The sequence below is a fragment of the Canis lupus genome, chromosome 15, assembly GCF_048164855.1.
Source record: "Canis lupus baileyi chromosome 15, mCanLup2.hap1, whole genome shotgun sequence".
NCBI lineage: Eukaryota > Metazoa > Chordata > Mammalia > Carnivora > Canidae > Canis > Canis lupus.
This window is the reverse complement of record NC_132852.1, coordinates 4347029-4373831: the sequence shown is the minus strand read 5'-3', so window position 1 is coordinate 4373831 and position 26803 is coordinate 4347029. Positions and strand designations below refer to the sequence as shown.

Sequence of the window (26803 nt, the reverse complement as noted above, 5' to 3'; positions counted from 1 at the left end):
ATAAAATTACTGGAACTTGCTTCTACTCCAATGTCAGGTAAAGGTGACATTTTGCTTCCTGGTGCCGGGAATTTGGTTTTTGTTTTCCTGTTTATTTTCATGCATATTCAAGTGCCCACAAGTATTTTCTGTCTCAAAAATCCCCATTTCTCCTTCTGGTGCAATGATTCATCGAAAATCTTGGCCTAAGTATACTGCTGTTTCAGGGAAAATGGACTCTGGGGAATGAATTGGGAACATAATCATGACCGTTCAAATGGCCTCGTTATAAGGCAACCCAGCATGTAGGAGACTCTCCACGGAGCAAATGAGTAAGACATGGCTTAAATTTCACGTGGTGAGCCCTGTTTGGAGATTTCATAAATTCACACCATTCTATGCCAGCAGCACAAGGCAGCAGCCAGGAGGGTAAGCTGGCTGAATGCTCCATGGTCACCCCGGACCAGTGTCCCCCAAAGAAAGAGCTGGAGGTTAGAAGAAAGTCTTATACTGGAATAATCACGTAACAGTTTAATTTTTCAAGATAAATGTTGGGTCAGAGGGTAAAAGGATAAAAAGGCTTATCTGAAGGAATACAGTGCTAGGATGTTGAAGGTCTTGGGGAGACTTCTCTTTTTGGTGGTGGTCATCTTTCCCTCTGCCAAAAAAACAAAAGCAAAAAAACCCCAAAAACGACAAAAAAACAAAAACCCAAGCTTCTCAGAGGGTTCTAATGGCTAAAAAAATATACTTGTCCATCCCCCGTGACTTTATTGTGTCTGTATAAACAAAGATCCCATAATACATAGGAATAAATATAAAGGTACTAAAAAAACTTGGAATCTCTTATTTTGGAAAGCAAATGACAAACATGAAACTAGATACAACGAGCTACTTCTTAAGACTTTCAAATCCTTACTCTTAAGTCTCAGGGACCCTACATTACATGCTGATATTCTAGTTGGAACAAATTTTAGAGTATTGCTTTTCATAATAATCATGTCACAAAATTATTTTTTTTTTAAATTGGTGCCTTAAGGTGATTCTAACTATAATTTACAAGGGATTTTATTGCAAATTTTAATCGCACAACATTTTGAGAATAAAATATTGGCTAGATGTGCTCACAGTGGAAGCTCAGGGGAAGGAGGAAAGTCTTCAGAAGAGAAAATGTGGCTATGTCAGTCAGTGGACAGGGCCCGGTGTGGGTGTGAGATACCGTACACGTCCTTGTGTGTTAGCTCCTCTGACCCTCATGTGAAATAAGCAGGGCAGAGGTTATTACTCTGTTTAATAGATGAGGGGACTCGGGTCCGGAGGGCATAGGTGATTTGGTGATTTGTGTCCCCCGGTCAGAGAACAAGCCAGTGGCAGAGTCCTGATGGGAAAGGAAATGCAATGCTCAGGACCATGTGTTCTGTGGGGTCTACAGGTATGTGTAGAGACGTGCAGATGAAATCTCCTTGAATTGCACAAAGCCGGGGCTCTTATGTTGCAGCTGAATTAAAAAAGAGAAGAATATGAACTCCTGAATATTTGAAAAATGCACGTTCTAACACCCAAGTCATCAGAGAGGCCCTGGTGCAGAGACAGGGGCAGCGGCCAGAGAGTCAGGGGGGCTCACCGTAGGGGTGAGGATCTCCCCACACGGAGAGCCAAGGATTCCAGAACACACAATACCCGGAAGTTGCCAAGGGCACACGCAGATGGTGTAATCAATGACAAATCAGAAACAGGACATGGATTATGGGAGAGGAAAGAAACTCGGGCCCGCAGCTCCAGCTCTGAAACCCAGAGAATTCCACAGGGTGTTGTGAAAGTGAAGCCCCGGGGTCAAGCAGGTAGACGTTTGCCTCCTGAAAACCCACTCACAGGAGAGCAAAGTGGCAAAACAAGCGGAGGAACTAGGCAGGCGGCTGGACCGCGCCTGAGCTGTGCACAAAAGCCACGGGCAACAGGAAGGGGCGACAGAGTTCCGCGACCTGGAAATAATAATCGTGCGGCCCCAGACGCTGGCCCTGTGCACGGTACACAATTTGCAGACGCTGTAAAGATTAGTTGTTGATATGGACTGTTGATATCAATCGTGTGCACAGTTCCGTTAGCTGAATGAGACTTTTTTTTTTTGAAAAGCAAAATTCTGGTCGCCAGTTGGTGTCATTTTGATACATGCGCTTTTCTAAAAAAAACAAAACAAGAACCTCTGTTTCTAGAACATAGGATGTTTTGAAGGTTATAGTCTTGGCATTTAGAAAAGAGTAAACAGCCTCTTGGCTTTGGGACTGAAGCTAAAATCACATGGGTTTTATTTTTTTGGAAATTAGTTTCTAGGCAGAAGATAAATTACTCTCACCAGAGAGTTAAAAAAAAAAAAAAAAACCCAAAAAACTCTTGACAGCCATACTTTAAAAATATATCAAAGGATGACCATCAGCCATTTAAAAGATATTCTTAAAATGTCTGATATACAAATGCAACTTGGACACGGGATCTACGTATCTGTTAAAGGATAATGTGTAGGAAGGGGTGAGAAAAGCCAGAAGTTTGGGATTTAGAGACGAGCGGAGGCGAAGAGGAGGAAGGCTCTGGGAGAGGGGAGCAGGACGGAGAAAATATGCTTCTCAGGTCTCTGGAAGCTGGGTAAAGATCTTGGCTAAAGATGCTGACACCGAAGTAACCGAGTAGGAGCGGAAGAAGAAAAGGTTTTGGGAGAAACTGATTCCCACTTCCAGCCTCCGGGCTGCGAGAGAATGAATCTCCGTGTAAGCCCCCGTCTGTGGGGTTGGTAGGGCGGCCCTGGCACGCTATGACCTTCATCAAACAGAACACAAAGGCTTATCCCCAGAGCAGGGCCCCGATGCCGTGCGTCCCCACACCTGCTCCCTACGTCCCCTACGGCCCTCCCAGAGCTGTGGGCACCCTGGCAGCCTCCCGGGAAGCAGAGCGTATGTTGTACCACCTCTTCCCCTTCAGAATCAAGCCATGCGTTTGGCACCGTGTATGATGCATCGGTCCCAGTTTGTACATTATGTTCCTGTTTTATTTTTTTTGAAGTCAACGCTATAGCTGCTTTTGCACAGAAGGATACCTTTCTGAGATCAAGAGGAGTGTCAGGAGCGGTGCACACGAGAAGGTGAGAGACAGGTGGCGGGTCGTGGCGGCTGGGCACTGGCCTGCGGCCCTGGAAGCAGAGCAGAGACAGGCAGCGAGGGTGGGAGGGTTGGGGGCCCGAGCATCTGAGCCGAGGGTGGACAGGCCTTGCGGTCTGGAGGGGATGTGGGTAGGCTGGCTGTTTCACACTAGCTAGTGAGGCAGACCGGGGAGCCTAATAGGATTTCCTTTGTCCCTGTGAAGTGTACTTTGGCTGACGGTAAAGAGGAGGAGGGACTAGGTTGGCTTGGGACTGACAGTAATTACAGGATTCTGTTAAGGCAGATGGTGAGTGTGAGTGTCCATCCAAAGGCCCCAGGCTACAGGGACGTGGCCATCACGCTTCCCCCGGAAAAACCTGTTTGTGTGGCCAGGACCACAGGACTGTGGATGTGAAGGGGACACCAACAGCTACCACAGTAAGAAGGCACCGTCCCCGTCTCCATCCCTGTGTGCAGGTTCCTACCTAAGATCCAGGTTTCTGACAGATACCAGATTGTCGCCTTCCTCTTTCCTTGGTAGGGTCCGATGAAGAGGCTGGCCTGGCGTGGGATCCGCGTGATCTGACCCCCACACAGGAGGACCAGTTCCCACAGCTTGGTCCTGGGGGGACTGCTGGCTGGGGTGATGAACATCATCGGCTGGTCGGCGAACAGGGTTCCCCGGTACCTCCCCGTGGATAGATAACGCTCCAGGCGGCAGAGCTGGGGGGCAGAGACCGGGAGGATTAGTGGGACACTGCGTGCATCATTACATTATTCAGGACAGGCCCACCGTGGAGCTCACGTCCTTTGTCCTTTTTCGGGAGAACAGACCGCATGTAAGGTTGTGCATTCTCAGCTGAATTCCAAATTCTAAAGACTCATTTAATGATAATGACAAATAGCGGGCAGATAAAAAATGGACACTTGCTGAAGCAGCTTGCCAGCAAAACTACAAACAAATCTATAGTCCCCCCCTACCCTGCCATCCCGTAAAAAGTTTAGGCTTTTGAATTATTACAAATTCTAAACCAAAGTACTGAAAAAGGAATCGAGTTGAGTGAGGAGAGCAGGATGTGCATCCTTAAATCCTATTCGAGCTACGTGGATGAGGGTGGAAGAGAGAATGAGCGTGCTGGAGAAGGAAGCCCGGCTGCCCTGGCCCAGCAGGTGCTTCCGGGCCCCTGGCAGCGCGCGCCTGTTACAGGCCCCGAGACGTGCCCTGCATCCGGCGCCGCGGTGTAGACGGGCAAAGGCAGGGGAGATGGAGGCGGCGGTCCTCGAGCTCTTGTCCAGCTCCCGAGCTGGTGGGGGTGGGGTGGGAAGTATGTAGAGGCTGCTTCCAGTGAGTCACGGTGGAAATGCTGATGAGGAGGATGGGAGACAGTGGGAACACTGCAGGACCGGGCATGTTAAATTGTTCTCCCTTTTGGTCTGATAAAGTTGTGGTCGGCGGCTGACCCGAGGGACGGTGGGAAGGCCCGCTTACTCTAAACAAACATTTCACTAACTACAGATTAATAAAGGCTTCTTTTTAAGTGCAAATGCCCTCCGGGAGCTGCTGAGGGTGAGCTGTCATCCACATTTTGAGCATTTTAATCAGCTGATTTCCCTGAGGATAGAACTGAACGTTTGAGATAAGTGGGCGCAGAGAAACTAAGGATTGTGACGGGAGATATGTGGGAAGAGAGGTCGAGGGGCGCTCGGGGGACTGCAACCTGCGTGGGGCGGCCGCCAGCTGGCCAGGGGGCCACGGCCGCCCCCAGAGCAGGGAGGGAGGGGCTGGCCTGGAGGTGGGAGGGCAGCGGATGATACCTTCCTCCGTCTACATCGTCAACAAAATAGATTTTGTCCACCAGATGTTCATACTCAGAATCTCATGATGAAAAAGTTGCTCCAAAAGTTAATAGAATCAGCCCAATATATTCACATACAGCCATGGAATTAATTCTCTCTACTCACCACCGGTTTTGAACTACGCGATGTTTTAACCACTTTTCATCCGATTAGCTAAGTGGTGCGGGATCCTGACAACGCGAGCAACAATTCTACTTGTGTGTTAACTCTGTTTAATGTTTTCAGTAATTTCCAATATCCCCCTGAGGCAGGGGGTAGAAAGGGTCTCATTTAATTTTGCAGATGAAGACAACGGAGGTGGACGCCCGCCAAGGTATCTGCTTTGGCTAAAATGATGAGTCAAGCTGCGAGAAAAACCCCACGATCCCTCAACTTGGTGAGTCACTGGACCATGTACTGTAACTAGAGATGGAGAGGGAATCTCACCGAGGTCGGATATAATCACACATTCAAAAAACTAATTGTAAACGCGGTTGATAATTGAAAACGATACAGAAGGGTATAAAGTAAAATGAATTTTCCCATGTTAGATGCTGCTGGCCGTTATTCAAATCCATTCTTCTCTTCCTCCTCAGTGGCAGGGCCGTGGGTTCCTTGGGAGGTACTCGCCCCTGCAGAGCCAGGTGTTCAAGGTAGGGGGCCCCTCCCCAGCTCAAGGGAAGACTCCGGATCGGCCCTAGCAAATCACGGTGATGTCCTTTCCCTTGCATGTGGACTTGATCATGGCCAATGGGATCTGAGAATAAGTCGGCTGAGGGCAGCCTTTCCTCACTAATACACACTGATGCATAAGCAGAAATACGTCTCTTACCTGTTGGACTTTAGGATACCTGCGATTACTGAGGCCATAAACCATGCAGAAAATGGCCAGGTGGGAAGGCCTGGATCCCAGATCACCTAAGTCATTGGATTGACCAAACCAGGAATTATCTTTTTTTTTTTTTTTTTTTTTTGCCTTTTCTGTGTTGTGGGAGGTGGATTTTTTTCATTTCTTTAAGCTACTTTTTATTGAGATTTACACGTCCAGAGCCCAAAGCATCTAGATGCTGCAGTTCTCGGGCCCCTGCAACCTACCAGAAATAACCCCGGGTAAGTGTTTGCTGTGTTTTTCTATGCTCTGTACAATGTTCACACACAAAACCATGCAGGATGTAGTTTGTCTTAAAAACAAAACAAAAAAAAAATAGGATCAAAGATGCATCTTGGTATGTGCATAAGCAGTAAGTCAAACCCATATTTAACCCAAGAGAGAAGGACCTGCTCAAACCTTTCAAATGGTTAGAATGTGACTTGAGCAGCTGATCGCTTTGAGTCTTAATTCCCCTCCCACGTTTATTAAACGCTTACTGTCTACCGGGCACGTGTAAGATGCTGGGGAAGCAGAGAGGATTAAGACCCGGTCCCTGACCTCGCTGTAAAGCACGTAACACGAAAGTCAACAAATGAAAATACTTCCTTTTATTTATTTATTCAGCTTGAAATTAAAGGAGGCAAAGAATTACAAAGATCTTATTCTTCACTCAAAATAATTGAGACTACGTGCACGCTGACTTTCTAATCCTAAGTAAAATAATTCCTGGGAAGGCTTAATCAAGATTTAGGTTACTTAAAATTAAAAATTAATTGGGGAATGTCTCCTAGGAATACACTCCTGGATGTATATGAGGACGTGCATGGACAGGGGTTCATTGCCATAGAAACGATGACTGGCAGGTTCTACTTACGTTGCACACAGGGTGGGAGCCACCGTCCTCCTCGCTACGGAGCCCCAGCTACCCGCTCTCTCCAGGTACGGTCTCCGGAGTGCGGACCTTCCAGTCTCCCCGGGGACAGACTGCCCTTGTTACTCACCCCCGGGGCCCCTGGCGCTTTCACATCTTGGGTCCACCCGGGTCTATAAACACAAGTTCTGCTGCAGCCTGACCCCCGAGACCACACTCTGTCTCTGAAGGCAACGGTCATGAACTTGCTGTGCTGCCGGATGTGCCCTGAGAATTCTGGCTGTGGCTAGTCAGCCTTACCCTGGAGCCCAGGGCACCGTGCGTCCCCACCGGTGGATGCCGGGCGAGCCAGAGGACGCTCTCCGACCACGCCGCCTAACCCTGGAAGGCTCACAGCTGCTTATCACCATTGCTTCTTGATCCCTTATGTAATAGCAATTCATGGCAATTTGCTCTGAATCCTAATTCCATTTCAAACTGGTCAACAAATGTGCGGGACAAACGCCGTCAGCTGCAGAAACGGGTCCGGGTGGCAACAGGCGCTGCTAGAGGCCGGTGGAGCGCAGAGGCTCACGGCCGGGGTGACCGTGGGCAGTGGTTTCTGGTCTTGAAAGACGACCTCAGAGATCACTGGGCTTATCTATATTGACCTAGAAGTTTCTTACTAATTGTGGTTAAAAGAAATTTTTTTTAAAAATCACAACTCTCTTATAGCTCATTTTATTTAACTCAGGTGCTATGGTGTTTCCAAGGCTAATTAACACTCTGATAGATTGGGAGCGTGGAGAAGAGCCTGCGAATGAGCCCAACAGGTGGCTTTTCCACGGGCGTGGGGCAGTCCCTCCCCCAGAGAATGCAGCTCCCGCCGTTTGCACGGCCAGCGGGTCGTTAGTTTACGGAGCTGTGGAAGACGCAGAGGCAGTGTGAGCTACAATCAGGCAGTCTGGAAAGGTGACCGCGGTCTAAAAAAGTATAGCTGTCCGAGGAAGTGCTAAGTTTCCTACAGGGGCCCCTGGGGGGCTCAGTCCATGAAGCATCTGCCTTCAGCTCAGGTGGTGATGGCGGGGTCCAGGGATGGAGCCCCGGGTCGGGCTCCTTGCTCGGTGGGGAGCCTGCTTCTCCCTCTCCCTCTGCCCTGTGTACTCGCTCTCCCTCGCTCGCTGTTAAATAAAATCTTTAAAAAATAATAATAAAAAAAACATTTCCTACAAAGCCCAGGGAATTCAACGGAGGTAAGTGACTCCTCTGGGCTTAGTTACTCTCCACGGTAATGAACAGGACGGGTCAGGAGTCTGGGTGAATTTGGGGTGGACTTCAGGAGAGTTCCCCCGTTCTCTACGTTGATGTAAAATCCGTACAGGAGTCAACATACACTTGTGTGTGTAGGACCAGGAGAGGCTGACCGGAGGGCGAAGTCTTTCTCTGCCAGGAGATCTTCACTTGAACCCTGGGCTGTAGAGGATGAGGTCGTCTAGGGGAGGCTCTCAATAAAACAACAACAAAAGACATTATCTGTGCTTCTTAAAATGCTGCCTCTGCATTAGTGTTTTCGACGCCAAGCAGAGCAGGGCCGCCCGCACCCACCGGTGCTCGTGGCCCTGAGGACTCCCAGCCACGTGGCCCCTGGCCGGATGTGAGCCCGCGGCGGGGAGGGTGTCCACGGCTCATTCACTCCCGATTTCGGTTGGTGTTGAACCTGCTTTTCCCTCCGGGTAGAGCTCACCTTGGTGATGACTCCGAACCACTGACCGTCTGCAGAGGTACCGGCGAGCCGCAGACAAGAGGAGGTAAAATCCGTCACGAGATCGTCCGCGGTTGTGCGTCGGACGAACCGGAGGCTCAGGGAGGTTGGTTTCTGCTGGTTTGCCCGAAGACACCCCAGGACGCTGTAGTGTGGGGCTGAACGGAGGGCTTCAGCCCTTCCCATCGCTCCACGTGGTCTCTGCGCCTCACGGGGGAGACGGGGTAAAACGCCTATTCTCGCCCTGCGCCCGACGGAAGGGATAACGCCAGGCCTCTGGAAATCTAACGCCTGCCTTTGTTTCCATTCCCCAAGCGTAGGGTGGTTTTACACGTCTGTAGGTGTGTTAACACTGATGGAACTGTACGTTAAAAAAAAAAAGTCAAGAAAAATACGAGAATAAAAAAAAGTTTTAGCCTTACATGTGCCTGTATCCCATTTTTCTTTCGAGGGCAATTGAGGCCTTTCTTCTGCTATGAAGCCATTGCTGAAGAACCCGCCTCTAAAATCTTACCAACCCACAGACGGGTCAGCTCACTCGGAACTCAGGGCGGCCCACCGGCTGACAGCTCACCCCGGCTCACATCCTGGTGGTGCGGAGACCTGAGGCCAACAGGTGCAACAGCCAGGACGTGCATCCGTAGCTGCCGGGGCTCCAGAGCTCACGGGGGGAGAGGGACAGAGAACGCTTGGCTGGCCTGGTGGCTAATCCCCGGTCACCCTGTCGGGGCTGAGGGGGGCCCGGGGAGCCGGGCAGACAGTTTCTGGGTGTGACTGTGAGGGAGTCTCCAGAACATCCGCCCTTCCATGGCCTGCACAGAACACAAGGCGGGAGGAGGAGCCAATTCGTTCTGCTTGAGCGGAGACACCCTCCGACGTGGGAGCTCCCAGGTCGCGGCCCTTACAGGGGGACGGTAGACCATCAGCTCTCCTGGGGCCGCAGCTCCTGGACGGCAGGTCACGAGGCATCTCAGCGTCGGACTGTAAATCTCTCGGCCCCTCGCAGACACATTTGAGTCGAGAGTGAGTGGAGTGAACCAGGTGGAGGAAAGTAGGAGCAGCGGGCGAAGCCGGGGAGACGATGGGTGCAGGTGGGGAGGGGGTTCTATGATCCTCTCTCTCTTGCTTTAATAATAATAAAACTGTAGTTAAAACCGCTGAGAACTTCCTTCCCTCCCAGCTACTCGCGCGCATTCCCACGGCAAGTGCCCATGCCCCATCGGGTGGGGCGGCCAGGCTGGAGGAGGACTGTGGCCCCGTGCTCCGTGTGCTCACGCTCCAGTGCTCGCAGCAGACAGGGCACGAGGGGTGAGGCGGCGGCGCCAACAGGTGCAGGTGTCCAGCTGCAGAGCTCGTGGGCCGAAAGACCCTGGCAAAGCTCGCCTGCGCTTCCTAAGCTGCAGCATCCTCTTGCCGCTGCCCACCACCGCGCAGCTTGGGGTGGGCCTCGTGTCCTTCTGTCCGTGCGTGAGCACGTTCATTCACTCATCGCGTCTCAGGCGAGGGTCTAAAGCTGTGAAAACCTAAGGACGTGGTCTTTGCTTCCCCGAGACTTTCTAGAGATTACAGGTCACGGGGTGAGAGCCCGGGTAGACGTCACAGCGGTAGACCTGGCTTGGGCAGTGACCAGGATGTCTGCTCTGAGAAGAGCACGTGGAGGGGCCCCTTGGGTGGGTGCTGTCCGAGGGATCACGGTGCTCGATCAAATGGCTCAGGGTCCCTGGGGGTGGCGGGGAGGGGACGGGGCTGGGCGGGTGGTCGCAGTAATAGCAGGTGCTTCTGTCCGCGGTGGTGTATTCACCAAGGGGAAGACGCTGCTGCAGACGACGTGGGGGCGCGGGGCCAGGCACCCCAACAAGAACCGTGTAAGCAGGGCGCGGGGCGAGGGAGGCCCATCCCCGGGCGCCCAGTCGGCTGCGCTTCCTGTTGCCCGGGGGCGGCTCAGCTCCTTGCGGCAATGAGGTCTGCAGCAAACCCCACGTATTCCCCCAGCTCACCTGGGGACACGCTACGGGGCTCAGGCACAGGTCACCATCGCGCTCGTGGCTGCTGAAGCTTGTTGGCCCCTGTGCCTTGGGCCCACAGCCGAGGACAACTGTCGGGAAACCTACTGCGGCACTAGGAAGCTCAAGGCCTACGCCCGACGGCGCTCAACGGGCTGAAGGTATCAGAGCTAAACAGAACTGGCTGTCGCGGGTACGGAGAAAAAAAACAACGTCTGGGGTCCTGGGAAATTAAAAAGATAAAACTGTTCTGTTTAGTTTTTATGGGATTCAGGCAAATGTAGGAATTGTTACAAAGACAAGGTCCTTGAATGACCGACCGCTGAATGGCGTAAGCCGCCCCGATGGTCAGTGAAAGGCTGTCGCCGCCGCTCCCTGCAGCTCCGGAGCCCCGGCTCCCGTGCCAGGCCGCATCGTCCCTGCGCATCGTCCCTGCTCGGGCGCCCGGGCTCTTGCCTCGCGGCAGCCGCCCTTCCCCCACATCCTCACGGGCTCCCCGTGCCTCCCGCCCCAGCTCCCGAGGCCCCCCCCCCCCCCGTCCCTCTCTCCCGACGGGCTCCCCCCACCGCCCCCTCCCTGCAGGCGCCGGGGCCCCAACCCAAGCTCAGCTTCTCCTTCCAAACGCCCGCAGGCGAGGACCATCCCTCCCTGCCCCGCACTCCAGGCCGAGCTGCTGTCCCTACTTCGGGAGTCGGCCCCCATCGGGTCTTCTCAACAGAGCGAGGATTTTAAAGACCTAAGTCAGCTCATGTGTCTTCGTGGCTCAAAGCACTGGTGCGTCCCTTCACTCAGGAGAAGGGCGGAAGCCCTTGGCTGGACAGGGGACAGCTGCTCCCTCTTCCCGCTCGGCGCCGGCGCGTTCCTCCTGGCTCACTCCGCTCCCCGCCCCGCTGTTCCTGAGCGCACCCGGGTATTCCTGCCTCAGGACCTTGGCACCAACTTCCCTCCTGCCTGGGATGTTCCTCCTTTAAACGTCCACAGCTCACCCCGTCACTCCTCTGGGTCTACTCAGCTCTCAGGGTTTCCGTGCGGCACGGCCGACCTCAACCCCCAAATCCGGGTCTTTATATGTCACAGTAGAAGCCCACGGAATGTGTGGCAAGAGAAGAGGGATGACTTAGTCCGTTTCTCGTGCTAGAATCTAAGGGCGGGAATCTCTATCTAAGGACCTATCCCGGCACCCAGAGCAGCGCCCGGCGCACGGGAGCAGCGCGGTTATACTCCGTGCATCTGCCGGGTGACCGGAGAGGCTGCGTTCGGAGTCTGATTTCGGGGCAGCACACGCTAGCGAGGGACGCCAGCGCACGGTGCTCCCTGGGGGACGTCAGGGCGGCGGGACCAGCCTAAGAGGATTTCGAGGGAAGGGCAGGAGTGGGTCCCCTGAAGGCAAGAGCGTAAGAGGTGGAGGATGAGAAGGGGGTGGGGGGCTCCAGAGGAAGCTGGGCCGGGGGGCAGGCACAGGGCAGGGGGCAGGAGGGGCAGGGGGCAGGGGACGGAGCCGCAGGACGGGTGCTGGCCAGTGGGGAGGAACCACAATCACAGCGTCCCGAGCTTAAGATTCCTGCAGCTGAGGTTCCCCAAATGTCCTGACTGGTGTCCACGCGGGCACTCACGGCACAGCCCAAACCCTCCTTCCAGGTGGGGCCTCGTCACCATCTCACCCGCCCCTCCCCCCGCAGCCCCTCTGCCTGTGGCTCCACCGCCAGGTCAGCACGTCCACCCTGTACAGGACTGGGGGGCCCTCACCGTCTCACCCGGCCCCTCCCCCTGCAGCCCCCCTGCCTGTGGCTCCACCGCCAATACATAAGCCCATCACAGGGAAGGTCAGGGCATGCACCGTTCACAGGGTTAGCGACAGCTTGAAGCAGGACACCTGAATGCGGCTCGGATCAGCAACCACCTCTCAAGGCGTGTCCAAGGCCACATAGTGAGTAAATCAAATGGCCTGCAACAGAGGGATCGGGACCTGGCGCTGACTCGTACCTACGAGACTGGTGCATGGGCCTGGGGGCCGCAGGGGGGACATCAACCAGGAGAGAACATGCGAGATCCCTCCCTCCAGCAAGTCGTGTCCCCCCTCTGCCGCCCCCGGTGCCACTGTGAGCGTCATGTGGGCTAACACGGCCACTGCCCCGGGTGTGGGCACAGCCAGGACTGCACGGCCCGTGCTGTTAGGGCCTGTGCGACAGCGTCTCACACAAGTCGCTCTCATCCTGCCTCAATTCTCAGCAGCTCTGCACACTCCTGACATCCCCGCCCTGTGAAACATCTGCTCCCCCTGGCCTGGGACGAGTCACCCCTCGCTTTCTCCCTGTCCCCTGCTCATCATCCAGCCCCCAGATGCTGAGATCTCCCCTTAGCCCTGGGCCCCACCTCCCCAGGCGCTTAGAGTCCTCCTACCAGCAGGTGACCCTTTGCTTTGTGTGGACCTTCTTCTGGCCTCGGGGGCTGTATAACCCGCCACCTGCCGGCCTCTCTTTCTGGAAGATTCCAGGCCCTGGACACCCGACACCTCTCAACCTTAATTCATGCTCTTCATTCCCAAACCAGCTCCTGCTAACTAAGAGCTAACAGTTACCAAGAGCCGACTGCGTGCAGGCAGTGGTAGCAGCTCAGATGAGTTAGCGCGTTCAAGCCTTGAAATAACCGTCGGCGAGGGACACTCACCACTGGCAGCTGACGGGGAATGAGCAGAGAGGGGTGCCCGGGGGCTCAGTGGGTGCGGCATCTGCCTTTGGCTCCAGTCATGCTCTCGGGGTCCTGGGATCGGGTCCCGCATCGGGCTCCCTGCTTCTCCCTCTCCCTCTGTGGCTGCCCTGCTCCTCTTCTCTCTCTCAAATAAATTAATTAAATATATTTCAAAAAAGAATGAGGCAGAGCATCCACCTCCACGAGGTCACACAGCTGGGAGGTGAAGGAGCTTGGGCGCCGGGCCCCCCGAGCTGTGTTCTCTGATAATCACCTAACGCTGCCTCCAGAGTCTCGGGAGGACCTGACCCCCTGGGCGTCGTCGTACTAGACTTGCTTCTTGCCAGCACCGTCCACACCCACTTTATCACCAAGTCCAGCGGGTCTCATCTCCCGAGTATCGCCCCGAGCCCACCCTCTCTGACACCACCATCGGCACCCTAGCCAACCTCAGCTCTTTCTTTTCTGGGGGATGGAAGCAGCTTGCAAACGGGCTCAGGACCCGCCGGGGGTCCACTCTTGTGCCGTCGTGCGGGTAAGTGCCCAACGCACCCTAACCTTTACAGCTGACACGGCCACCTGTGGAACTGTGGCCGCCATCGGGACCGGGAAGGTGCCCAGCACTCCAGCGGGTGCCCCCTGCCCGGGCGGAGCAGCGCCCTGAGCGCAGTCATCATCGGTGACTCCGTTTCTGTAGTCATGTGCCATTATACCCCTTTTGTATCCGGCCTCATTGGCTCAGCACAGTATCTGAACAGAATTACCCTTAAAACCCTCCAATAGGAGGATCCCTGGGGGGCTCAGCGGTTTAGCGCCACCTTTAGCCCAGGGCGTGGTCCTAGAGTCCGGGGATCAAATCCCAGGTTGGGCTCCCTGCATGGAGCCTGCTTCTCCCTCTGCCTGTGTCTCTGCCTCTCTCTCTCTCTCTATCATGAATATATAAATAAAAAAATCTTAAAAAAAAAAAAAAAACCTCCAACAGCTTTCCATTACTCAGAAAAAAAAACCCAAACTTAAATGGCCTGCAAGACCTTCCATGACCCAGCCCCGACTATTACCTGAGGCTGAATCTGGCATAATTGTCTCCCTGTCTGTTCTTCCTCAACAGCCTCCCTCCAGCCTCGTAGGTCCTACGTGCTCCATTCTGGCCACAGGGCCTTGAAACATGCTGCTGCCTCCACTGGGATGGCAGGTCGATCCCTTGTTAGCTGGATTAGCTCCTACTCACTGTCTAGATTTTGGCTCCTTGTCATCTCTTCAGGGAACCCCATGCTATTCCCCTAAACCAAATCTGCATCATCCTTTTTTTTTTTTTTTAAATTTAATAAACACCTAGCACTTACCGGGTGCCAGCCACTGTTCTAAGTGTTTTATAAATATTAATTTATTTAATCCTCATAAAAATTCTGCAGGGTAGTTAGGATTATCATCCCCCTTTCCCATATGAGAAACTGAAGACCTGAAGAGGAAACAACTTTCCCAATGTCACAAAGCTAATGGGGAGGGAGCCAGAGTTGGGAGCAGTCCGCTGGCCTTGCCCAGAGGTCTCTCCGCTCCTGTGTCCTCCCAACACTTGTACCAGTTACACCAGCGACAGTTCCTGCCCCAGCGGGGCGGGGCGCTCTCGATATATGAGCAAAGGAATGTGCGTCGGCGCCTATATTCAGATGACAACCTCAGGTACCTTACAGCTGATTGGTGGCTACACAGGAGTGCGGACGTGCGTATACAGTCGTCCCCCACCTCCAGTTTTGCTTTCCATACTTCTGGCTACCTGGGGTCCACCGCGGTCCCAAAGCAGATGCCTGTGACCAGAAGGCGGGTGTAACCCAGGGCTACGTCACGATGCCTCCATCACTCACCTCGCTTCCTCTCCTCTTTCAGGCATTTGATCATCTCACATCAGCCCAAGAAGGCTGAGATGATAAGATGTTTGGAGAGAGAAGAAGGACCACATTCGTAGACCTTTTATGACGGTACACGGCTACAGGTGGCTTGTTAGTTATTGTTAATCTCATACTGTGCCTAATAGATAAATTAAATGTTATCACAGGTACCTGCAGATACAGGAAAAAAAAATGCCGTACCCAGAGTTCCATCGTATCTGTGGTTTGAGGCATCTACGGGGCATTTTGGACCGTGTCCCCACACACGGGGGGGTGGGGGGGGCAGTGAACAGGCCTGTCAGCCTCTGTCTTACGCAGAGCCTGTGCCCTGCTCTGTGCAACTCACTGCCTCGAAGTTTATGACCTGCCAAGCTCAGGAAGCCTCTGGATTTCTAAGTACAGACAGCTGTGCATCCATCAGTTCCTGTGACAGTGACTATCTGAAGATACTCATGTCTTCTAGAACCCTCTTTATCTTTAGATGGGTCTAAATTCATTAAATTTCTCTACTTCAAATTCAAGCTTGATTTCTTTGCTAATGTGAGATTAGAATTTATAAAGACCACACGTGGGGTCCTGGCTTCTCCATCCTGTGGCCCCTGATCTTGGGTAACATCAGCCTATTGGATCCGTTGCCCCAGGTGCAGAGGCCAGATGATGCCCCCCCACCCCCCGCCCAGAGTTATCGTGGACCGCGTCTCTCACCTTGCTACCTGGCCATCAAACGCATGCCTAACGCCGCTGAGTTACGAGTGGGCTGCAACTGATGCATCCTCGTAGCACACGAGGGCTGAGCCAGGAACTGTGGCCGTGGATTCCAAGACGAGGCACAGGGCCTTGTGTGTGTGTATAGATATTTCCTTAAAGAAGCTTATACAACACCCAACATGATAAGCCAATTAAGGATAACGGTCTGTGTGGTAGACAACTGCCACCCCATGTCTCCAACTTCCCAAGTCCGAGCTCTGGGGACCATACAGAGCGGCCTTTGTCCCCATCTAGCTCCAACACATGGGATGAGAGACCCAGCAGCGACTTAGGGCAAGTGGAAGCATGCAACTTCTAACAGCCCGACAATGGGGAGATCTGAGCATGTCGAAGCAAAGAGGCTCTGAAGACCAGTAAAAATGGTGCAAATGATTTCAAGAATCCTTATGGGTCTCAGAAGAAAAAGCCTCATGTGAAAATGAGCAATTGTCAGAAACGAGAGCACGGTTTCTATACTCGGCACTGGTTTAAACATTTTTAAGATGAGTTAAAATTTTTTTATCTAGCTGTATTGACATGGAGCTGACCTATAAACAGCATTAGCTCTCACATTCCGGTTTGAAACGGTCTTGGAAGTAGAAGTGCAGAGAAATTCCAAATAATTTATCTAAAAAAAAAAAAGAAAGAGAAAGAAAGAAAGAAAGAAAGAAAGAAAGAAAGAAAGAAAGAAAGAAAGAAAGAAAGAAAGAAATGAAGTAAGGGTGGAAGAGGGGGAAGAGGGGCGGGTGAGGCAAGCCTCTGACGGGCTGCCCCGCAAAGCATGGGTGACATTTCTCCCAGAATGTAGGTCCCAGGAAAGATCAAATCCATGCCGTGTGGAAGATGAACAGAAGGGCCCGGCCAGTGCAAAGGGTTGCAGTCTCCTAACACACCGCCCTTCACCCCTCATTTTATGAAAGGAAGTGAGAGAAAGCACACAAGGGGACTCGTGGTGGCTCCCCCTTCCCGAAAGTCACATACAGATGAGCCCCGCCATCAGTTCAGCACAACAGACGATAGCCGAGCGCTCTGAAGCTCACGTTGGAACTCTGCGCCAAACTCAGATTTTTTTTTTTTTTAAGCGTCACTTGAGTTTTACAGGCTACGTAAGTGATGGGAACACAACCGTCTTGGGAATCCACAAATAACTTTTTAAAAAGTCATAAATCTGCATCCTATGCCTCATAGTTTTCAACAACTGAGAGAAATAGGTCAAAGCTCGAGCAGGGTAGGTCCCTTCCCTCTTCAGTGGTCTGAGCGTGGGCGGCCCCAGGCCTCTTGCACTTGCTTGGGTGGTAACTACCTCAGCCATGTGGCCGCATTTGGGCCTGAACTGCTTTTAATGCTCATTTTTAAAAAATCATGATAAAATACCTGTGAAAATAGCTTCTTGGTTTTACAGAAGAACTGCCTGGTAGGTGGCTAAAGAAACAAACAATCTTATAAAAATACTAGAGCAATTCCATCACATAAAGTTGGGGGATTTTAAGACAAATTTTGGAAAGGGCGGCCAACCAGCCACCAGCCGGTGTTGCAGGTGTGGAGTCTCCAGGGAGGCGCTTTCAGAATCGTGTCACCAGGGCCCCACCCAAGCCAATGAAGTCCCCACACCTGTCTGGGGCGAGGTGAGGCCTGAGCATTAGCTTTTATTTTTATTTTTTTTTAAAGCTCCCTGAGTGCAGGGGTTCTCAAACTGGACTGCATACTGCAGCCACCCGGGAAGGAGGAAAAAGACCGTGCTGGGGGTCCCCATCCCAGACGTTCTGAATTAAAGGGGGTTTGGCCCCGATGCAGGAGTTTAAAAACCTCCCCAGAGGATTCTAAAGTGCAAGAAGCACCAAATTATACACAAAGAGGTCGTGAACAGAAACCAGTTTCCCTGCAGGCAGGCCTCTTGCCTGTTCCAACACTGTGAACCGACAAGTGGGTACTGTCTTGCCCGGATCCATCTACCAAAGGATGACATGTGGTCGTGGTCTTAAAAAGCTTGGAGGATGAAATAAATCATGAAAGTAAATCAGTGTTGGGGATCGCAGCTTCCATTCCAGAACAAATTGGCCGCCCTGCTCCAAGATGAGCCTCTGTTCCCCGCTGAACTTCTCCAGTTCTCTCTGGATTCTCCGTGGGCGGTCACCTGCCCTTCCACCTGCGCCCCCGTGGACCCTGGACCCTGGGGCCTCCCACCAGCAGGTGCAGCCTGGGGCCCGGCCAGTCAGGGGTCCGGGGGCGCTCTGAGGGGCGCTCCCATCTCAGCATGTAGGCCTGCCCGTCCTTCCCGGCCTGACACCCAGGCCCCCGGGACGGCCTGGTCCTCCTGCTGGGGGAGAGCCCTGGCCGCAGCCCCGGCCGCCACCCACCTCTGGGGGCTGAGACGAGTGGGAGGCCCCAGGTCCCACCTGGGTGGCCTTCCTCACCCAAGGCCCTGCTGAGCGCGGCTGCCAGTCGCCCTGCTCCGCTGCCAAGAGCATCAGTGCCTCCTGGCCGGGACCCAGCCTGACGGTATGGACGCCGAGTTTCCCAGGGCTGCGATCCTCTGTTTGTTTTCTTTGGGTCTCCACATTTTCTCATGGGCATCTTCCTCCCTCTGAGGTATCGCCACTCCCCACTACTGTTCAGTGTGGAGGGAGAGACAGAAAGAGAGGCGCTTCCTCCGGGCCCTGCCTTCAGCGGACCATCCCCGGATGTAGGGACGAGGGAACTTGGATCTGGTTTTATAGCAAACGACCAGGACACCTTACGTAAATGAGGCTTTTTAAAGCAGCTTCCATTCAGACCCATATTTTGGATCAAGATTTGTAAAATGACCTATCGTGAACTTTGCGTTTAGGCCACCTTATAATCCACTACCGTGAATTTCCAAGTTCAAGTACCTTTTATTTGATTACCGAAAACATTTTTTCCTCCTCTTTGTTGAGGGTTCCCAGATATTTTAGATATTTTAATCTACATACAAGCAAATGAAACTACTTCATCATTTCAAGGTTTCGAGGATTTGCTTTTCCTTATACTAATAAACAGACATATTCTTCAAACTATTCTTCAAAAAGCACTCTCGGCAGGCCTGTGATACTTCTGGACTTAACTATTCACTGGCTGCCGACAAAAGCCACTGAACTAGCCAAACGTTTAAAATCTTGTTCACAAGGTTTTTTTCTATTAAAGCAAAATTTACCAATCTGAATTTATTATTTTTTTTAAAAAAAGCATATTAACGTTTTCTTACTTTACCAAAACAATTTCTTTAATTCCCGATGCCTAAAAATGAAATCTGATATTCTCTACATCGTTGGAATGAAGGCACAGGCCAGTGGCCCCAGCCCCTGTCTCTTCCAAGAGACTCGTCCGAGAGGAGAGGCGCACGTCTCCCTCCATGAGCAAGCGCACACGGTCTGGCGGCTCAGGCCTAAGGATTATTTTAGAATAAGCAGTGGTTTGCGGCATTACGTCTCAGTTTAAGGACATGTCCTTGTTCACATCTATGATTTATTTGCTGCTGAGTCTTTGGTCAGAAATGCAACCCCGGCCATAACATTTTCCTAACGATCCGCCTTATAGTGTGGTTTCTGGGAACGCATCACAGGGAAAGGCCAGGGACTCCCTGCTCTTAGGTTTCAAAACACTTCCCCGTGGGTGAAACAAGTTCTTTTTCAATGAATACGAAGTCCCAAGGGAGGAAGGCGTAAAGGAGGGGGAAAGAGGAGGAGGAGGAGGAGGAGGAGGAGGAGGAGGAGGAGGAGGAGGGGAACTGACAAACTCGCAGGGAGGAAAGATGCTATCTGGACGGCAACATTGGGAAGAAGGGATAAAAGATGCCCCTCGGAGGAGTGACCTCTGTAGGTCTTAGGAGCCTGTCAAGAACGGGGCTGGGGTCCAGGAGGCCTGGGTTGCTCCTGGTTCTACGCTCAGAACAGGTGGTGAGGTCGCGATCCCCGAGCCTTCACTCCACCTCTACACAACATTCAAGGGTGGGGGCAGGTACATGGAGGAAAGAGATTCTCGGCGAACAGATTCTCCGCGAAGTCACAGAAAGACTGTTGTTGGTGTGACCGCTTCTTTACGCCCAAGGTCTTAGCCTATAAAACAAAGGGACGGTACCAGATAACTTCCTAATCTTCTTCCTGTGTGGAAATTTTTGATTTGATGGTTCTTTATGATCAACTTCTTTGCTCTTACTCCTTTGCAGTTAGCCGCTCAATTTCCGCCCCACCCAGCTAATTCCAGAACCTTCTATTGTACTTAAGTGACTTCACAATTCTAAGAAACTGGGTCCGTATTACAGCAGTACACTGGAAATTCAGACATTCACTGGAACATTCCATTGTATTTTAACCCACCCAATCAGTTAGTCCTGGAGGTTTATTAGGGGATTCGTGGGGGGTTCTTATTTTTCTTGAAGCTGTTTTTTGTTTTATTTCAGCTCATCGTTCAGGTCCTGGAGTCCAACACAAAAGGTCCAGTTTCGACTTTCCTATTGGCTGTGGGTGTGTTCACCAGCCTTTGTAGAAGGGTTGTCCCTGGGAAGGCACAGCCCAGAAGTGATACAACGCCTGGAAGCCACTCCACCTGGCGCTGTGGCAGCAGGTGCTGAGGACAGCCGAGAGGAGGGCGTCCAAGGAGCAGCCTTTCCCAGCTCCTCAACCAGACCACCTTTCGAACGAAGCCTGTTTCCTACCTATTGGAAATGGTGTGAGAACCAAAAGAGACAAGTACCAGAGGGCCTCGCAAAAGTGAAACATTGCATAAAAGTAAAAGGAAAAGTTCTCAAACTTAAAAAAAAAAATCTTAGCTTAATACTGGCTCATAATCTTATCAGTGTTTGATATTGTAGCCACATTATTTTTAAAAACTGACATGCAGATCAAACATTATGAAAAAACACAACTATTTTCATGAAGATCAAATACCTCAGCAGACTACTACTTTCTACCGTAGGATGGAATCCCCACATTCAGAATACAGCCATTCCTCCAGGATATTGCTGGTTTGGCCCCAGAACACACAATAAAGCAAATACCTCAATAAAGTGAGTCAAGTGATTTTTTTTCTGCTTGTCTAGTACACAAAAAAGTCATGTTAATATGTGCCATAGTCCACTGAGTGTGCAATAGAATTATGTCTAAGAAAACAATGCACATACTTTAACTTAAAAATACTTTATTGCTAAAAACTGCTAACCATCATGTGGGCTTTCAGCAAATTGCAATCTTTTTGCTGGTGGATGGTCTTGCCTCATTGTCGATGATTGCTGATAGATCGGGTTGGTGGTAGCAGAAGGGGTGGCTGTGACAATTTCTTAAAATAAGACGAGGAAGTCTGGCACATTGATCGACTCTTCCTTTCATTAATGATTTCTGTGAGCAGATGGTGCAGTCTGAGAGCATTTTTTTTTTAAATTTATTTTTGTTCCTGTATGGTTAACATACATCAGTGCTGTATTAGTTTCAGGTGTAGAAGACAGTGATTCAACAATTCCATCTATTACTCAGTGCTCATCGTGATTAGAGTACTCTTAATCTCCTTCATCTCTTTTGGAATATTACTACAATGGACTATGACTCAGCCATAAAGAAAGAGTGAAATCTTGCCATTTGCAACATCATGGATGGAGCCAGAGGGTATAATGCTAAGTTACATAAGTTAGTTAGAGAAAGACAAATACCATATGACTTCACTCTTATGTGGAATTTAAGAAGCAAACTGTACAGTTTGATAGCATTTTACCCACAGAACTTCTCTCAATTTGGAGTCAATTCTCCCAAACCCTGGAGTTGCATTATTAACTAAGTTTATGTAATGCTCTAAATCCTCGGATGTCGTTTCAACAGTCTTCACAGCACCTTCACCACAATTAGATTCCATCTCAAGAAACCACTTTCTTTGCTCATCCACAAGAAGCAGCTCCTTATCTGTTCAAGTTTGATCATGAGAGCACAGCAGTGCAGTCCCATCTTCAGGATCCACTTCTGATTATTCTCGTTCTCTGGCTCCTTCCACCCCATGGACAGTGACTTCCTCCATGAAGTCTTGAACCCTCAGAGTCATCCATGAGGGCTGGAATCCACTACTTCCAAATTCCTGTTTGTGTTGGTATCCTGACCCCCTTCCTATGAATCACAAATGTTCTTAACAGCATCAAGAATGGTGAATCTTTTCTGGATAGTTTTCAGTTTCTCTTTTGCCCAGATCCATGAGAGGAATCACCATCTGTGACACCTATTGACTTACAAAATGCATTTCTTTAGTCATGAGACTTGAAAGTTGAGATGATTCCTTGATCCACGGGCTGCAGGATGGATGCTGCATTAGCAGACATGAAAACCACGTTAATCTCATTGTCCATCTCCCTCAGAGCCCTTGGGTGACCAGGTGCATGGTCAGTGAGCAGCGGTATTTTGAAAGAAATCCTTTTCTCGGAGCATTTGATCTCAGCAGTGGGTTTCGTATTTAGTGAAGTGCGTTGTAAGCAGATGTCCCGTCACCCAGGCCGTGTTGTTCCATGTATGGGGCGCGGGCAGAGTAGATGTGGCATCATTCCGAGGGGCCCTAGGACGTTCAGAATGGTGGGTGGGCCCTGGCTCCCATCTGCAGGCCCAGCTGCGCGAGCCCCTCGCAGGAGAGTCCGCACCTGTCCTTTGCAGCTTCGAAGCCAGGCTCTGACTTCTGTCCGGCTGTGAAAGTCCCAGATGGCATCTTCTTCCAACAGAAGGCTGTGGGGTCTACACTGAAGATCTGGGCTTGAGTGTAGCCACCACCTTCCTGAACTCTTGAGCCAGGTCTTCCGGAGGACCTGCTGCAGCTTCTCCATCAGCCCCTGCTGCTTCACCTGTGCTTTCACATGGTGGAGAAGGCTTCTTCCCTCCAACCCGCTAACCAGCCTCTGCTGCTTCAGAGGTTTCTTACAGCCTCCTGCCCTCTCCCAGCCGTCCTAGAACCGAACAGAGTTAGGGCCTTGCTCTGGGTCAGGCTTTGGCTTAGGGGAATGTTGTGGCTGATTTGATCCTCTGTCTAGACCACTGAGTTGTTGTCTGTGTCAGTGATAAGGCTGCTTCCCTTTCTTACCATTTATGTGTTCACTGGGAAAGCCCTTTTGATTTCCTTCTAGAACTTCTCTGCATTCACCGCTGGGCTGACTGTGGTACTAGCTCACTAAGCTCTATCATTCCTACCTTGGTTAGTAATGAGCCTAATTCCAATACTGTTGTGTCTCAGGGAGTAGGGAGGCCCGAGGAGGGGGGAGAGACAGAAGAACTGCTGGTTGCTGGAGCAATCACAACACACCTATTTATCAGGTTCGCTGTCCACACAAGTATGAGTTCGTGACACTCCAAAATAATTACTGTAGTGATAGCAAGGATCGCTGACCACAGGTCACCGTGACAAATATGTTCATGGGGTGGGTGGGGCTGCCGCAAACCTTCAGTTTGTAAAGATACGATATCTGCAAAGTGCAGCAAGTGGAAGAGGGTGAGTAGTGATGGTTTCAGACTCAGGTACTGATTGAATCTCAGTTTAGATCTCTTATAACTCAGCACAGCCTATTCGTCACTGATTTGAGTCCAAGGTCACCTTATGAATATGTAGTGTCCAATCATCTATGGGGGGGGGGGACAATGCTGCTACGCCCAAACCCCTCCCTACCTCCTTGAAAATATTGCTGAGGGAGGGAACGCACTGGGCTAAATTCGCAGAAGTACATAAGCAACCGATAGTCTCATTTTCCAGCAGGGTCAACATGCTGCTTGCTTTCCTTCCTTTCTTTCTTTCCTCTTTTCTTTTTCTTTCTTTCTTTCTTTCTTTCTTTCTTTCTTTCTTTCTTTCTTTCTTTCTTCTTTCTCTCTTTCTTAGATTTTATTTATTTATTTGACAGAGAGAGAGAGAGAGAGAGAGGGAGGGAGGGAGCACACAAGCAAGGGGAGCTGCAGGCAGAGGCGGAGGGAGCAGCAGGCTCTCCTCTGAGCAGGGAGCCTGACGCAGGACTCGATCCCAGGACCCCAAGATCACGACCTGAGCCGAAGGCAGACGCTCAACCACTGAGCCACCCGGGCATCCCTGAGTGCGCTTGTTTTCTTACGCTTAACTTTCAAAATCAACTTTCGTGCGGTATAACTTACAAACTGTAAAGGTACGCGTTTACAGGTGCAAAGTCGGAGGATCGTGACAAACAGGTGCGTCATTCAGTCCCAGCTCACTCAAGGTTAGGAGGTTTCCGCCGCCCCAAAAGCTCGCTCTCGATCTGCCCGCAGCCAGGCCCGGCCTCCCGACAGCCACTTTCCCTGGACTGACTGAGGCCGCCCTGACGTCCACACGAAGGCGGCAATACAGCATTGCCCTTTTGGACCGGACTTCTGCTGCTGCACGCGGTGCGTCTGAGGTTCGGCTGCGTGCAGGCTGGGGGCAGGCCGTCCCTGTCGAGGTGTCCATCACGTCTTATCAAATGCCGACACCTTGTTTGGGGTCCGCTCACCTGCAGGCGGGCGTGTGGGGTTTCCCAGCTATTGCACGGAGGCGTAAGGCTGCTGCGAACAGCGGTGAGTAGGTTTCTTGGCTGAAGGTGCTGCCCCTCCTCTTGGGTAAATACCTACGGGGGCATCTGCGGGATCACCTGGAAAGGACCGGCCGCCTGCACCGTTCTCCACAGTGCCTGGCCCTCACGCTCCCGCCAGCGGAGCGTCCCTGCTGGGCCCCGGCACCCCGGGGGCGGCACTGGCTTGCTCAGGGTGGGTGCGGCCCTACCTCACTGCGGGCCACGCTTGCGTTCCCCTGACGACTGACGCCGCTCTCCCCGCTTGTGCTTCTGGCCGTGCCCCCAACTTGTGCTGGGAGGTGCTGTTCTTGCGTCTCGTCCGTTTGCAGAGAACTTCGATTGGGTTGTGACGATTCTTTATATTTTTTCGAAACAGGTCCCCTTTCAGATCCCCGCAGCGTGAATGGGTAGGTGCTCCCCGCCGAAGGGGCGCCTCTTCACTTCCCTAGTGGCGCCTTTCAAAAAACAAGCCTGTCTTGGTGTTATGAAGTCCAAGTTACCGGTTTGCTTCTACGGTCGGGGCTCGTGTGTGGGTTTGCGGCCGCGGCAAGGTCGTGAAGGTGTCCTCCCCAAGTGTCCTCCACCGGCATCCTCCGGCAGCGGGCAACGTGCGGACAGCTCGCTAGAGAAGAGGGCAGGACGCGGAGCAGGAGGAGGAGGAGAAAATGCAAAAGAAATAGGATGGAAAGTGAAAACAATTAAAGACAAAATAGAGCTGGCCCCTCGGAGGAGGGAATTGTGAAAACAACCCCTTTCGCACACACGCTCAGGCCTGACAGGACCGTCAGGTGCCAGGATGCTCACAAGTGTGTTCTGGAGAGACCGGAGGAAGGCAGGCTGCAGGCTAATGGTCGGGGAGGGCAGTGGTGAGAGCAGATGGGGGCTCACGCGCTCACACCCACTCTCACTACTAGCGCTCACATACCTGATGTACAAACAAACACACCCACGTGGGGTACTAGCACTTACACCCTCTCACACCATGTACTAGCACTCATACGATATGTACGAGTGCTCACACGATGATGCACTAACACACCCATACGATGTACTAGCACTCTCACTCACACACTATGTACTAACACTCACACTATGTACTCCTGCTCACCTCAATGTACTAGTGCTCACACACAATGTGCTAACACACTAGTACGTTAGTAGCCACACTGGGACTAGCACTCACACCTAATGATGTACTAACACACCCACATGATGTACTAGCACACTCACACACACTATGTTCTAGCGCTCACACATGATGTACTAACATACCTACACCATGTACTAACACACACTATGTACTAGTGCTCACACACACGACATACTAACATACGTCCACACATGTACTAATGCATACACTATGTACTAACACTGAAACCCTCACTACGCCCTACACTATGCCCTAGTGTTTACACACACTATGTACTAATACACTTGCATATACTCAGACACAGCATATGCACACACACTCGCACAATGTACTAACACACACTTGCACATGAAGTACTAACACACACACGCATGTACTGACACACATGACACACACACCTACTAACTGGGACACCGACGTACTCACATACACACTCTATACTAATACACTCAGTACATACATTCACATACTACACCCACCCACACGCACACAGATTTTATTTGTGTCTATATAATTTATTTTTTTCTACGTTAAGACCACACTTGCCAGGCCATTTTTAGTTTATCACGTCTCTTAAAATAATCAAAGTAGAATGAAATCCGAAAATACAAAACAAATATCCCTCAGCAAGTGGCAAGAGGTCAGACCCAGAAGCACAGTTTAAAAGAGTAAAATATGCAGAGTTGGGCCAAGAGGTGACTAAGAGGGAAGGAGATAAGATCTGTCTACAAATACCTGGAGGCTGTAAACAACAAGGAAAGCGACAAACCAAGCCAGCCCACAACAAAGGCTGACCAGGAATTTGCTGTGTATCAAGGAAAGGAAGTGGACGAGGGCAAGGAAGCCTTCCCACTCGGGGTTCTCTGTGAGGCGGCGAGCACAGGCCGGCCGCCCCCTGCCCTACCCTCCCTCCCTCCCAGCCTGCGGTTCTCCCCACGGCGCCCGGGACCGCTTGGTCACCCCACCTCACAGCCCTCGCCAGCCCTGGCTGCCCCATCGACCCTGGGACTCCTGGATCCAACCCCATGTGCCTGCAAACCTGCAACAAAACTGGAGACCACGTTCCTCTCTGGCTCCAAGCCCTCCCTGCTGGATAAAGTCGAACAAACTGAGGTTGGTCTCAGGGCCCCTACGATCTGGCCCCTGAACACCCTCTGTCCTTCCCAAGTCTTGCCAAATGTTTTGCTCAAGGAAACTGGCCTTCCTCACTCTATCTGTACAGCAGTTAGTACCTGTGCCCTCCTTCCAATCAGGTTCAATTTTAACTCAAGATATTATTGAGTATCTTCAATACATGATGTAGGGGATTAAAAAAAATGAGAACAAAAATATAGACCTTGCCTTCAAGAAGCCCATAATCTAGCAGAAAACACGTT

General features: G+C 51.5%; 1 protein-coding gene across 6 annotated transcripts in view; it reads right to left on the bottom strand.

Moving 5' to 3' along the window:
• MCPH1 (microcephalin 1) overlaps positions 1–26803 on the bottom strand; it is a 232935-nt gene that overhangs the window by 8947 nt on the left and 197185 nt on the right. For 3 of the 6 annotated variants that reach the window (XR_012007363.1, XM_072775785.1, XM_072775781.1), the window contains one exon: positions 3596–3833. The exons of 2 other annotated variants lie outside the window; for them this stretch is intronic. Coding sequence is in view for 3 of the 4 variants with exons in the window: in XM_072775785.1 (XP_072631886.1) it covers positions 3596–3833 (238 nt within the window). In the remaining variant the exon portion in view is untranslated. Of the gene's footprint in view, positions 1–3066; positions 3161–3595; positions 3834–26803 lie in introns of those variants that run through there. One more of the 6 variants, XM_072775782.1, reaches the window with a different exon arrangement.